Source organism: Macaca nemestrina, chromosome 11, assembly GCF_043159975.1.
Source record: "Macaca nemestrina isolate mMacNem1 chromosome 11, mMacNem.hap1, whole genome shotgun sequence".
Taxonomy (NCBI): Eukaryota; Metazoa; Chordata; class Mammalia; order Primates; family Cercopithecidae; genus Macaca; species Macaca nemestrina.
In genome coordinates, this window is record NC_092135.1 from 2,980,699 (window position 1) to 2,994,893 (window position 14,195).

Genomic DNA, 14,195 nt, shown 5'->3' on the forward strand with positions numbered 1-14,195 from the left:
CAAATAAAAAAAGGCAGATTAACAGGAGAACAGGCACATAATTTTGGTTTTGTTTTTTTGTTTTGTTTTGTTTTTTGTTTTTGAGATGGAGTCTTACCCTGTCGCCAGGCTGGAGTGCAGTGGCACGATCTCAGGTCACTGCAACCTCTGCCTCACGGGTTCATGCGATTCCCTTGCCTCAACCTCCCAAGTAGCTGGAATTACAGGCGCCCACTACCATGCCCGGCTTATTTTTTGTATTTTACTAGAGATGGGGTTTCGTCATGTTGGCCAGGCTGGTCTCGAACTCCTGACCTCAGGTGATGCACCTGCCTCGGCCTCCAAAGTGCTGGGATTACAAGCATGAGCCACCACCGCGCTCAGTGGCACGTAGCGTTTATTATTATGTGTAGGGGAAGTAACGGAAGTGAAACTCAAAGACGTGGTTATACTGGAGACTTTGTACCCTTTTAACAGAGGAAAGAGGATTCGGGCTTCAAGGGATGACGATAAACTGTGGTAAAGTGACCAGGAAATAGATAGGGGAAGTGAACGGCTATTTTAATAAGGTCTGTTTATTTACACTCATCTTTTTTTTTTTTTTTTTTTTGAGACGGAGCCTGGCTCTGCCGCCCAGGCTGGAGTGCAGTGGCCGGATCTCAGCTCACTGCAAGCTCCGCCTCCCGGGTTCAGGCCATTCTCCTGCCTCAGCCTCCCGAGTAGCTGGGACTACAGGCGCCCGCCACCTCGCCCGGCTAGTTTTTTGTATTTCTTTTTAGTAGAGACGGGGTTTCACCGCATTAGCCAGGATGGTCTCGATCTCCTGACCTCGTGATCCGCCCGTCTTGGCCTCCCAAAGTGCTGGGATTACAGGCTTGAGCCACCGCGCCCGGCCTATTTACACTTATCTTGATGTCGACTTCCTGCCCTCAATGATAACAGTTGCTCTGCTCTCCCTGGTACAAAGACGGGGCTGGATGGCCCCACAATTTATATAGCTGCTCCTACCTGACACCGATGCAAGCTTCATTTCTTTTGTTTTTTGCCAAGGTTTTTTTTTTGTTGTTTTGTTTTTCCACTTTTTATTTCGAAATAATTACGGATTCACTGAACGTTGCAAAGAAACAGCATTTTCAGTGGGTCCCGTGGACCAATCCACTTCTTCCCATTGGTTGTATTTTCCATAACTGTATCAAAAGCCGGAAATTGACACTGGCAGAAAGAGTATGTATAGTTCAATGTCATTTCATCACATAGGTAGATCAGGGTGACCACAACCGCCGTCAAAGATCTCCCTTGAGCAATGCCTTTATAGTCACACCTACACCCTCTTCTCCCTCCCATCCCTAATTCCTGGCAGACACTAATCTGTTCTCCATTAATTCTGTCCTTTCAAGAATGTTATATAAAGGGAGTTACACCCTCTGGGTCAAGATGGGCTTTTTCACTGAGCATAAAGCCCTCAAGATCCATCCAAGTTGTTGGGTTTATCAAGAGTTTATTCCCTTTTGTTGCTGAGTAGTATTTCATGGTGTGGATGTACCAGCTTGTTTAACTGCTCACCTGTTGAAGGACATCTGGGCTCTTTCCAGTTTTCCACTACTGCAAATAAAGCTGGCCGGGCGCAGTGGCTCAAGCCTGTAATCCCAGCACTTTGGGAGGCCAAGACGGGCGGATCACGAGGTCAAGAGATGGAGACTATCCTGGCTAACACGGTGAAACCCCGTCTCTACTACAAAAATACAAAAAAACTAGCCAGGAAGGTGGCGGGCACCTGTAGTCCCAGCTACTCAGGAGGCTGAGGCAGGAGAATGGCATGAACCCGGGAGGCAGAACTTGCAGTGAGCTAAGATCCGGCCACTGCACTCCAGCCTGGGCCACAGAGCGAGACTCCGTCTCAAAAAAAAAAAAAAAAAGACACTATATTGTAGATATGTGTCCTTTATCAGTATTTTCTCTGTCTGTAGCCTGCATTTTTGTCCTCTTTGAGGGACTTTCACAGAGCAAAAGTTTTGATGAGGTCCCACTTATTTTTTTTTCTTTTGTGAATTGTGCTTTCGGCATTATGTCTAAGAACTATTCACTAGGTTACAGGTCCTGAAAACTTCCTACTACGTTTTTTTTTCTAAAAGTTTCATAGTTTTATTTTTTACATTTACAGCTACAATCCATTCTGATTTTTTTTTTTTTTTTTTTTTTGAGACGGAGTCTCACTCTGTCACCAGGTTGGAGTGCAGTGGCGCTATCTCAGCTCACTGCAACCTCTGCCTCCTGGGTTCAAGTGATTCTCCTGCCTCAGCCTCCCGAGTAGCTGGGACTAAAGGTGTGCACCACCACGCCTGGCTAATTTTTGTATTTTTAGTAGAGACGGGGTTTCAACATGTTGGCCAGGCTGGTCTCGATCTCTTGACCTTGTGATCTGCCCACCTTGGCCTCCCAAAGTACTGGGATTACAGGCATGAGCCACCGCACCCAGCCCATTTTGAATTATTATAGAAAGTGTGAGGTTTAGGCCAGAGTTTTTTTTTCCCCCTATGGATTTCTAACTACTCCAGCATCATTTGTTGAAAAGACTCTCTTTTTGGTGGGGTGCAGTGACTCACGCTTATAATCCCAGCAATTTTGGAGACTGAGGTGGGCAGATCACCTAAGGTTGGGAGTTTGACGCCAGCTTGGCCAACACGGTGAAACCCCATCTCTACTAAAAATACAAAAATTAGCCAGGCGTGGTGGCGGTACCTGTAATCCCAGCTACTCGGGAGGCTGGGGCAGGAGCATCACTTGAACCTGGGAGGCAGAGGTTGCAGTGAGCTAAGATGGCGCCACTGCCCTCCAGCCTGGGCAACAAGAGCGAAACTCCATCTCAAAAACAAAAAAAGGAAAGAAAAGAAAAGAATCTCTTTTAGGCCGGGCGCAGTGGCTCACGCCTGTAATCCCAGCATTTTGGGAGGCTGAGGTGGGCGGATCACGAGGTCAGGAGATTGAGACCATCCTGGCTAACATGGTGAAACCCCATCTCTACTAAAAATACAAAAAATTAGTCGGCCTTGGTGGCATGCACCTCTAGTCCCAGCTACATGAAAGGCTGAGGCAAGAGAATCGCTTGAACCCGGGAGGCGGAGGTTACAGTGAGCTGAGATCACGCCACTGCACTCTAGCCTGGGCGACAGAGTGAGACTGTCTCAAAAAAAAAGAAGAATCTCTTTTCGACATTGAACAGTTTTTGCACCTTTATCAAAAAACAATTGGTGGCTGGGCACAGTGGCTCATGCCTGTAATCCCAGCACTTTGGAGGCCAAGGCAGGCGGATCACCTGAGGTCAGGAGTTCAAGACCAGCCTGGCCAACATGGCGAAACTCCGTCTCTACTAAAAATAGAAAAAGTAGCTGGGTGTGGTGGCGCACGACTGTAGTCCCAGCTACTTGGGTGGTTGAGGCAGGACAGTCACTGGAACCCAGGAGGTGTAGGTTGCAGCGAGCCGAGCTCACACCACTGCACTCTAGCCTGGGTGACAGAGGGAGACTCCGTCTCAATACAAACAACCTACCTCCCATCCCGTACTCCCCCCCAAAAAACCAATTGGCTGCACTAACATGGACTGTCTCTGAGCTCTCTATTCTGTGATCTCTGTGTCTGTCCCTCAGCCGGTACCACACGGTCTTGCCTGCTATAGCTACACAGTGAGCCTTAGTATCAGGTAGAGTGAGTCCTCCCACTGTCCGTTTTGTTTTGTTTTTTCTTTCCAAAATGGTTTTAGCTATTATAGTTTCCATGTCTTTCCACAGCAACTTTAGAATAGCTTTTTCTTTTTTTCTTTCTTTTTTTTTTCTTTTTGAGATGGAGTTTCGCTCTTTTTGCCCAGACTGAAGTGCAATGGCGTGATCTCGGCTCACCGCAACCTCCGCCTCCTGGGTTCAAGCGATTCTCCTGCCTCAGTCTTCTGAGTAGCTGGGATTACAGGTGCCCACTGCCACGCCCGGCTAATTTTTTGTGTTTTTAGTAGAGAGGGGTTTCACCATGTTAGCCAGGCTGGTCTCAAACTCCTGACCTCAGGTGATCCACCCGCCTCGGCCTTCCAAAGTGCTGGGATTACAGGCGTGAGCCACTTCACCTGGCAGAAAATCCTTGGTAGAATTTTGATAAGAAATGCATTAAACATGTATATAGATCAATTTGGGAGGATCCAACATCTCTATTAAGTTATCTTCCAATCCATGAATATGTCTCTCCGCTCTCTAGATCTTTTTTTCAGTTCTTTCATCAGCATTTCATAGTGTTCATTATATAAATTTACATATTTTGTTAGAGTTATACCTGAACAATTTTTGAGCAATTGTAAGTGATATACATTTTAATTTCAGCCTCCACATGTTCATAGCTAGTACAGTTAGCCATCTATATCCATGGTTTCCACATCCACGGATTTAACCAGCCTTGGATTGAAGATATTCAGAAAATAAAATTGCATCTATACTGAACATGTACAGACTTATCTTGTCATTATTCCCTAAACAATACGGTATAATAACTATTTATAAGGCACTTACATTGTATTAGATATCCTAAGTAATCTAGAGGCCCCTTAAAGTATACAGGAAGATATGTGTAGGTTATATACAAATACTATGCCACTTTACGTCAAGGATGTGAGCATTCGCAGATTTTGGCGTCACATCCTGGAACCAATCCTCCCATGGATACTGAAGGACTACCGCATACAGTTGATTTTCATGTCTTGTGGCCTTTTCTTTTTTTTTTGAGATGGAGTCTCGCTCTGTTGCCCAGGCTGGAGTGCAACGGCGCCATCTTAGCTCACTGCAACCTCCACCTTGCGGGTTCAAGCGATTCTCATATCTCATTCTCCCGAGTAGCTGGGATTATAGGCACTCACCACCATTTTTTGTAGAGACGGGGTATTTTTTTTTTTTTTTTTTTTTTTTTTTTTTGAGACGGAGTCTCGCTCTGTCGCCCAGGCTGGAGTGCAGTGGCCGGATCTCAGCTCACTGCAAGCTCCGCCTCCCGGGTTCACGCCATTCTCCTGCCTCAGCCTCCCGAGTAGCTGGGACTACAGGCGCCCGCCACCTCGCCCGGCTAGTTTTTTGTATTTTTTTAGTAGAGACGGGGTTTCACCGTGTTAGCCAGGATGGTCTCGATCTCCCGACCTCGTGATCCGCCCGTCTCGGCCTCCCAAAGTGCTGGGATTACAGGCTTGAGCCACCGCGCCCGGCCTGAGACGGGGTATTTTTTGTAGAGACGAGGTTTCACCATGTTGGCCAGGCTGGTCTCAAACTCCTGACCTCAGGTGATCTGCCTGCCTTGGCTTCCCAAAGTGCTGGGATTACAGGCATGAGCCACCATCCCCAGCCTAACAGATGCATTTTTTAAATGCTGAAGATGGTTTAGGAGAAAAAGCGTTTTGCAACTTGTAAAAGAAAGAAAAGATTTTTAAAATTCTATTTTTAAAGTAAAGTATGTATTCAACATGGAGCTGGAAATAGCCAGTGCAATATGACACAAAAAGAAAAAGAAAAAGAAAGAAAAGAAAAGGAATACAGATTGGAAAGCAATAAATAAAACTGTCCCTGTTTGCAGATGATATGACTGTTCCCATGAATATCCCAAGGAGTCTACAAAAAAAACCCTCTAGAACTAATAAGTGTGTTCAGCAAGACTACAAGATAAAGGCCGGGTGTGGTGGCTCACGCCTGTAATCCCAGCATTTTGGGAGGCCAAGGCGGGCAGATCACCTGGGCAGTACTCCAGCCTGGGCAACGAGAGCCAAACTCCATCTCAAAAATAAATAAATAAATAGACCAGGTGCAGTGGCTCATGCCTGTAATCCCAGCACTGTGGGATGCCGAGGTGGGAAGATTACTTGACGTCTGGAGTTTGAGGCCAGCCTGGCCAACGTGGTGAAACCCCATCTCTACTGAAAATACAAAAATTAGCCGAGCGTGGTGGCGCATGCCTGTAATCTCAGCTGCTCGGGAGACTGAGGCAGGAGAATCACTTGAACCTGGGAGGTGGAGGTTGCAGTGAGCCAAGATCAGGCCACTGCACTCCAGCCTGGGTGATGGAGCGAGACTCTGTCTCAAAAAAAAAAAAAAAAAAGTAAAATAAAATAATTAAAAATACATCTGTTAAACATTTACTGAGCATGTACTCTGTGTACACCTCTATGCTGAGAGCTGAGGGGTGGCAGTGAATGATCCTCAGTTCATTTTGAAACAGCTCCTACTCCAGAAAGAGAAACAGACAGGGAAACACACGATAGCCCTCCCAGGAAATACCGACCCCCAAGACAGTGCATATAGGCTCCAGGTAGAGGCACCATGACTGCTCAAAGCAGCCTGTGCTCCCTCCTCTTTCCCGGTGGGTGGGGCAAGGGGTGGTGGGAAGATGGGCAGGGGACCTGCTGAGTGACCCGGCCATTTCTGCCACCTCTACCGGCGGCAGCTCTTGCACACAAGCAAATGGATTACATGGTCTTGGAGGCCCAAAGCCTTATTTGTTTGGGGTTCTTCAAATAGTGTAATTTAAAAAAATGAAGAGAGGAAAACTCAGTTCCGTCTTGGGGGATTTTTAAGTCCTTCTTCTGAGTAGGGCAAGAGACAGAAATATGTAGTGAAGGTCTCGTGTCTAAATCAGGCAGCTGGCAGAAGCTGAGCTATTGTCGTCTCTTCACGGTGCTGAGTCAAAAATACCTCTGTGCTTAGAGGCTAGAAAAACCCGGTTCATTCCCACGCAGACGTGCCTGTGCTTTCCCACCCTGCTCCGGGCAGACACGCCATGGCCCCGGGGTCCTCCCGGCCTTGCTTCCTATGGCTGGTGTCAGTCAGAAGAAAGACGAGTGCGGACTGGGATGTCCGGGCTCTCTGTTTCTCCACAGAAATGTGTACCAGGGTTCTAAGGCTCTATGGCTTAGGAACTCAATTTCTCCAGAAGTTAAGATCGCTGCCCTAAGAAGAAAATATTCCTGACATGTTCAGCCCATGGAATGCACCCATTTATTCACTCTTAGTCGAACAGCCTTGCTGTAGATCCATGGAGCGTCCCACTCTGACGTGTCCCACATGCATGGTGTGGTAGGAAAGCCTTCATATATTCTTTTTTTTTTTTTTTTTTTTTGGAGACAGAGTCTCACTCTGTCACCCAGGCTGGAGTGCAATGGCGTGATCCCCACTCACTGCACCTCAGCCTCCCAGGTTCAAATGATTCTCCTGCCTCAGCCTCCCGAGTAGCTGGGAGATTACAGGCATGTGCCACCACACTCAGCTAATTTTGTATTTTTAGTAGAGCCGGGGTTTCACCATGTTGGCCAGGCTGGTCTCGAAGTCAGATGATCCGCCCGCCTCGGCCTCCCAAAGTGCTGGGATTACAGACGTGGGCCACTGTGCCTGGCCAGCCTTCATGAATTCTGATAGGCTGGGGGAGACATGGGACCAGTGAGCCAGGAGTCCCCAGGCCACCAGGCAAACCTGGTGTCACCCCCAGTCATTGGATGGTTTCTCTTTCTCTGTGTCTGTTCAGTGATTTCCATTCCAATGGTTACTCTGTGTTGCCCCCAGAAGCCTCAAAGCTTAGTGTGGCTGTCCTCTATACACATGGCTGTCCTCTACGCGCATGGCTGACCTCTACGTGCATGGCTGTCCTCTACGCGCATGGCTGTCCTCTGTGTGCATGACCGTCCTGTCCTCTGTACACATCATGTCCATGCCTGCACTTTGTGCTTCTCACAGCCTCTTCCTTCTGGGTCCCAGGTCCTTGCTCTCCTTCTGGGGTTAGATGTCAATTGTTTATTTGGTCTTATCGTTGCCCCATCAACGTCTGCACATCAAGGCCTCCTACCAAAAAAGTGAGGGAGAATAAAATAGTCTTTTGTTCTCATTTGTTTCCTTCTCTGAACGTAAACTCACTATATTAAGAGAGTCCTTGCAATATGTGTAAGGCATTAATTCTTGGAGTGTATCTCACTGACCTCAGAGAGGGCTCGGAAGGGAAAGCATGGCCGAGATGGGCTCTTTCCTCCCCCTGTTGTACGCTAGGAACCAGGAGGCCAGGAGCACAGCAGGTCCTAAGCTGCCAGATAGTCCAGGGATGGTGAGTTTTCAGCATCATTGGGAGTAGGCCCAGAACTTCTAAGGTTTCAACCAAGCCAGAAGAAGCTGCTCCTGGCACATTCCCAGGAGAAGAGCCAGATGCAATCTTCTCACTTCGGTCACACTTTGGGGTGATGGCTGTGCCCTTATTTACCTATTCTTGCTTAGGCCAAGCCCACTCTTCTCAACGCTGGGCCCAGACGTCTGCAACTGCATTTCCCAGACACTCTCGCCACCTGAGTTCCTTTTAGATTCCGCCAGTGGGAGGTGCTGGGGAAAGACCAGACGGTGGAAGGAGAAAAAAAAGGACATCTCTTCCTGATTTCAGCAATGATGGCACCCCTCCAACAAGTGCAGGAGGTTCCAGCTCCCCACTTCTCAGGCTCTTCAACACTGGCCCAAGGGCGCCTCTTAGAGTCCTCAGCACCAGCCCCATGGTGACCCATCTGCCCAAGTTCCCAGGCGCTAGTAATGCTAATTCTTCCTTTTTGTTCTCCCAGCCCTAGGGGGGCTAGCTCCTTCCTGCAGTTGCTCATTTTTGGGTTACCTCAACATCTGCTTCATTCTTTCAGCCTTCTAGCCACGGGACCAAAAATCTCCTTTTGTTTGAAATGCCTGGTGTGGTTTTTCCTTCCTGGACCCTAACTGATACAGTCCTTGGAATTAGAACTAGAGTTTATGTACCACCTTCTGGAACACATGTGGTTTTCCAGTGAATCCAAAGTACTTACCACTTCCTGCTCATTGGGAATCAATGTGATTGGGAATCAATGCGATGTTCTGTGGGATGTCAGAAGGCTTAAAGTTTCCGCAGGTAAGATTACGGCAGAAAGAAGGGTATGCAGCATAGCCCTGAGGCTAGACAAACAAAGGGGCATTGCTATCTCTGAAATAACTCCTTCTAGACTGGACCCTGGTGGATACAAGTATCTTTATTTATTGACTTATTTTTATAGAGACAGTGTTTCACTATGTTGTCCAGGCTAGTCTCAAGCTCCTGACCTCAAGCAATCCTCCTGCCTCAACCTCCCAAAGTGCTGGGATTACAGGTGTGAGCCACCATGCTAGGCCCAACATCTTTTGGGTTTTTTTGTTTTGTTTTGTTTTTGTTTTTTTAGATGGAATTTCACTCTTTCGCCCAGGCTGCAGTACAGTGGCACAATCTTGGCTCACTGCAACCTCGGCCTCCTGGGTTCAAGCGATTCTCTTGCCTCAGCCTCCCAAGTTGCTGGGATTACAGGCATGGGCCACCATGCCTGGCTAATTTTTGTATTTTTAGTACAGATGGCGTTTTGCCATGTTGGCCAGGCTGGTCTCGAATTCCCGACCTCAGGTGATACACCCGCCTCAGCCTCCCAAAGTGCTGAGATTACAGGCATGAGCCACTGCACCCGGCCTCGGCCCAACATCTTTAATCACGAAAATCTGAGAGTGAGCTACATTTAGTGTGCATGAAGGAACCATATTTTTCCTACCTTCCATCTCAAGTCCCTCACTGAGGCTGTAAAACAACAGGAGATCTTGTAAAAAGCTTAAATCTCTAGATTCAGGGAAGAGAACAAGATTGCTTTAAAAATAATGCTGGACAAACAAACTGTGGCATATTGTTCAATGTGTATTGAATGGCATAGTATTCTGTGCATCAGAGAAAAAGAATGAACTATAGTTGCACGTAAGCAAAGGGATGAATTTCCTGGACATAATGTCAAACAAAAGAGACCAGACCCAAAGGAGTATACACTGTAGGAGTTCGATTTGAACGTCCATGAATTCAACTGCAGGCAAAATTATACCACAGTGATAGAAGTCAAAATAATGGGTATCTTTTGAGGGGGGATTAGGAACTGGGAGAAAGCACAAGAGAACCTTCTGAGCTGCTAGAAATATTCCACATTTTAAATTGGATGATGGTTACATGGATGCATACTAATGTAAGAACTGGTCAAGCTGTACACTTGAGATGTGTGAATCCTAAATGTGTATGTCCTCTCTCAATAAAAAAGCAATATAAAATGTTTGGTTACAGAGTAGCCATTTAGAGAGTATTTGCAGAATAAATATGTGACTTGAGCTCTCAAACTCTGTTGCATTTATTTCATTGGTAGTACTAGTTTGTTTGTTTGTTTGTTTTTTGAGACGGAGTCTGGCTCTGTCGCCCAGGCTGGAGTGCAGTGGCGCGATCTCGGCTCACTGCAAGCTCCGCCTCCCAGGTTCACGCCATTCTCCTGCCTCAGCCTCCTGAGTAGCTGGGACTGCAGGCGCCCGCCACCTCGCCCGGCTAGTTTTTTGTATTTTTTAGTAGAGACGGGGTTTCACCGTGTTAGCCAGCATGGTCTCGATCTCCTGACCTTGTGATCCGCCCGCGTCGGCCTCCCAAAGTGCTGGGATTACAGGTGTGAGCCACCACGCCCAGCTGCTAGTAAAGTTTAGAACTTTTTAAATGTTAAATTCTATACCCAAGTGACATACAAAGTTTAAAACACATCTTCTCAGGCTGGGCGCAGTGGCTAATGCCTGCAATCCCAACACTTTGGGAGGCCAAGGTGGGAGGACTGCTTGAGCCTAGGAGTTTGGAGACCAGTCTGGACAACATAAGGAGACCCCATTTTCTACAAAAAATACAAAAAGTAGCTGGGTGTGGTCATGTGTACCTGTGATCTCAGCTATTTGGGAGGCTGAGACAGGAGGATTGCTTGAGCCAAGGAGGTCAAGGGGGGTGCAGTGAGCCATGATCGTGCTGCCACGGCACTCCAGCCACATTCCAGCCTGGGCAACAAAGCAAAGCCCTGTCTCAAAAAAAAAAAAAAAAGAAAAGAAACAGAAAACCTCCTCAGAGTAATATGGCTTAACAAACAAAACAGTGGAGGGCTTATCTGTTTATTTAAACTACTTTACACCTCTGAAATATTCAACCCATGTAGGCATCTGTATATACAAAGATTTCTTTTAATCAGATCAGTGCTGATCATACCTTTGAAGTGCCCAAGTGGACACAGTGATGGAGGACACACAGGAGACACGGGCCATCTCCAGAGTCTCTCTGGGCCTGCCTTTTGTGGAGGGGAGAGCAGAGATGCAGACCAAGGCCAGACTCACTTCAAGTTGAGAAATGGGACAAATGAGACACATAAAATCGACATCACCCACCAAGATCCTGTCTGAAACCTTACTTCATTCCTACTGGTTAGCAAATGCCTTTAGCTCATTGACTGCTCACAAAAGGAGCAAATCCAGAAGAATGTGTATGCCCAGTATACAGGCTAACTTCATGCTGATCTCAACATTCGAATGCCCACGAGGCTGTTACTGAGCATTTTCACCACGCCAATCTGATAAGGTTTATAATGTATAGATTTACTGGTATTTAAATCTCATAACATCCCTATGAGGCAGGAATGCTATAATCCTCCTTTTACAGATGATAAGCCTGAGTCACTGACGTAACTTGTTCACAGGTATTCACTGTCAGGGCTGGGATCTGAATCTATGCAGGCTGATTCCCCAGTGGACTGTCAACCATTACTACATATTCTTCTTTTTTTTTTTTTTTTTTTTTTGGTTTTTTCAAATGTTTATTTTATGTACAAAGAACTATCATGGTTTTTCACTGAGTAGATGACCTTGGATAATGCTTTGAAGGAAGATCATTTAGTCCAACTTAATGAAACCGATATCCTTCGCGTACTGACGGAAACACTGGCGGCACACATTGAGGCCATATTTCCGGATCAGACCGTGCCGGTTTGAACACACGCGACAAGAGCGAGAACCCTGGCAGAATTTTCGCGGGTGGCTCCAGTACAGCTGCTGGTGACCCATCTTGCTCTCCGAAGTGCAACGAGGTAAAAGCTCTTTTTTTTTTTTTTGAGACGGAATTTCGCTCTTGTTGCCCAGGCTGGAGTGCAATGGTGCAATCTCGGCTCACCGCTACCTCTGCCTCCCAGGTTCAAGCAATTCGCCTGCCTCAGCCTCCCGAGTAGCTGGAATTACAGACATGCACCACCATGCCCGGATAATTTTGTATTTTTAGTAGAGACGGGGTTTCTCCACGTTGAGGCTGGTCTTGAACTCCTGACCTCAGGTGATCCGCCTGCCTCGGCCTCCCAAAGTGCTGGGATTACAGGCGTGAGTCACCGCGCCCAGCCACTACTACATAACCATTCAAGATAAGAAATGATAAAAGTTGTACATGAGGGAGGCAGACAATTTGTTCTGGGGTATTCGGATGAGTGGTACAGCTACGTCACAGCCGATTGGAGTGACATTTAAGGATCATGCAGAGGCCTTGAGCCACCCAGCTTCTCTGCAGTTCTCCTTTCCCAAGTATATTATCTGCCCACTGCTTGTTGGTTTCCTTCCTTATTTATTCAGTTGGGCTACAAATAATTGTATGCCTATTACATACCAGGTTTCTGTATTATGTACAGGAAATGAGAAGATAAATAAGAGACAGCCTCTTCCATATTTATGGCATACACTGCCCTCAGTTTAGTTTCTTTCTCCTGTTCAAAATTTCATTCTGTTTATTTTTGCATCAGTTCAGGCTGTTGCTTACGGGAGGTAACCTCAAAGTGACTTTTTGAAAGTCCTGACCCTTTGCCTTTCAACATCATTTAAGAACAGCAACAGCATCTGGATCTCTCAGTAAAATGCCTTTTCAACAGCTCAAAGCCAGGCTTGTTTTTGTTTTAATTTGGGAATGTTTCAAGTGAAACTTAGTTCCATCATTTAATTCCTGGCAGCCCAATAACCAGGGAGCAGTAACTTCCTTATCTGTGGGCTGTTTAATGACTATCTAGTACCACCCTGGGAGCAATAGACTAAGGCCTTCTTCCAGATGCCATGTTTTGTTTTTTTTTTTTTTTTTTTTTCTTTTGAGACGGAGTCTCGCTCTGTCGCCCAGGCTGGAGTGCAGTGGCCAGGTCTCAGCTCACTGCAAGCTCCGCCTCCTGGGTTTACGCCATTCTCCTGCCTCAGCCTCCCGAGTAGCTGGGACTACAGGCACCCGCCACCTCGCCCGGCTGGTTTTTTGTATTTTTTTAAGTAGAGACGGGGTTTCACTGTGTTAGCCAGGATGGTCTCGATCTCCTGACCTCGTGATCCGCCCATCTCGGCCTCCCAAAGTGCTGGGATTACAGGATTGAGCCACCGCGCCCGGCCTAGATGCCATGTTTTAAGGCTTTCAGCTGGAAAGACCATCACTCTGTAACATTTATTCTGATTATTTTAAGTCAGGATTTGGCCGCCTTATTCAGAAACAAACCAAAAAACCTGGCCCCTGACTTTCTGCCTCCTGCACTTCTGGCTCTAGGCCATATGAGCATCTAATTTCTAGTTTTTCAGACAGAGAAGGTTAGAAACTGGTAACCGTGGCCTCAACAGCAGATAAGCACATCAAGTCTGTGACAAGAATTAGGAAGACTGCTAGAGAATTATTTTTAAAGTCATCTCTTGTTCCACAAAGCATAGTTGTCTCTTCCTTTTTGTCCTCCTTGCCCATTCTCTTTGAGAAGTCCAGGTCTGAGAGGCACCAGACACTCAATCGACTAGGGTTTTGCTGCCTATAGGTAATTATGCTAAAAGTCTGCAGTAGTAGATCTTATGCTGGCATAATTATGCATTCGAGAGCAGAAGGTTTTTGCTGGAAAGCTTCACTGTTAGATATGATTTGCATTTTTTACTAGATACTTGTCTTTGGTCTTTGAGGACAGACATATTAAGGATTCCTTTGTGCAACAACACAAAAGCAAAACACAAAACAGCCCATATGTGAGCATGAGGCCGTTTTTTAATACAAGAAAGACATTGCTCTAGAACAGGGTTCGCCTTTGCTTCAGGGCCTAACAGTTTATTTTGGAGCCATAAGGGTAAGGAAGCAGGTCAGAAATGACTTTTAGTGTAACCCTATCTGTAATTAAAAATAAATGCTGTCATAAGATCAAATGTTATCAAAAATCAGTATTTTAAATTAAATTTACCCCGAAGTTTCTTTCAAAAAAAATCTGTAATGTTCTTTTTGAGTGACGCTTTTGCCCTGCTAGAGCTGAAGAATGTGATCAATCGGCTTGTTGAATAATCCTGCACAGTAGGCATTCCGCTGAAGCCAACTCTAGCTGG

The 14,195-nt window shown here is 46.4% G+C and overlaps 1 protein-coding gene across 1 annotated transcript; it reads right to left on the reverse strand.

The window, feature by feature from the left end:
• Positions 1 to 11,607: 11,607 nt before the first annotated feature.
• Positions 11,608 to 12,932, reverse strand: LOC139357053 (small ribosomal subunit protein uS14-like). Its single transcript, XM_071072512.1, has one exon. The coding sequence runs from the start codon at positions 11,895 to 11,897 to the stop codon at positions 11,727 to 11,729; it is 171 nt and encodes a 56-aa protein (XP_070928613.1). The 5' UTR covers positions 11,898 to 12,932; the 3' UTR covers positions 11,608 to 11,726.
• Between the last annotated feature and the right edge of the window lie 1,263 nt (positions 12,933 to 14,195).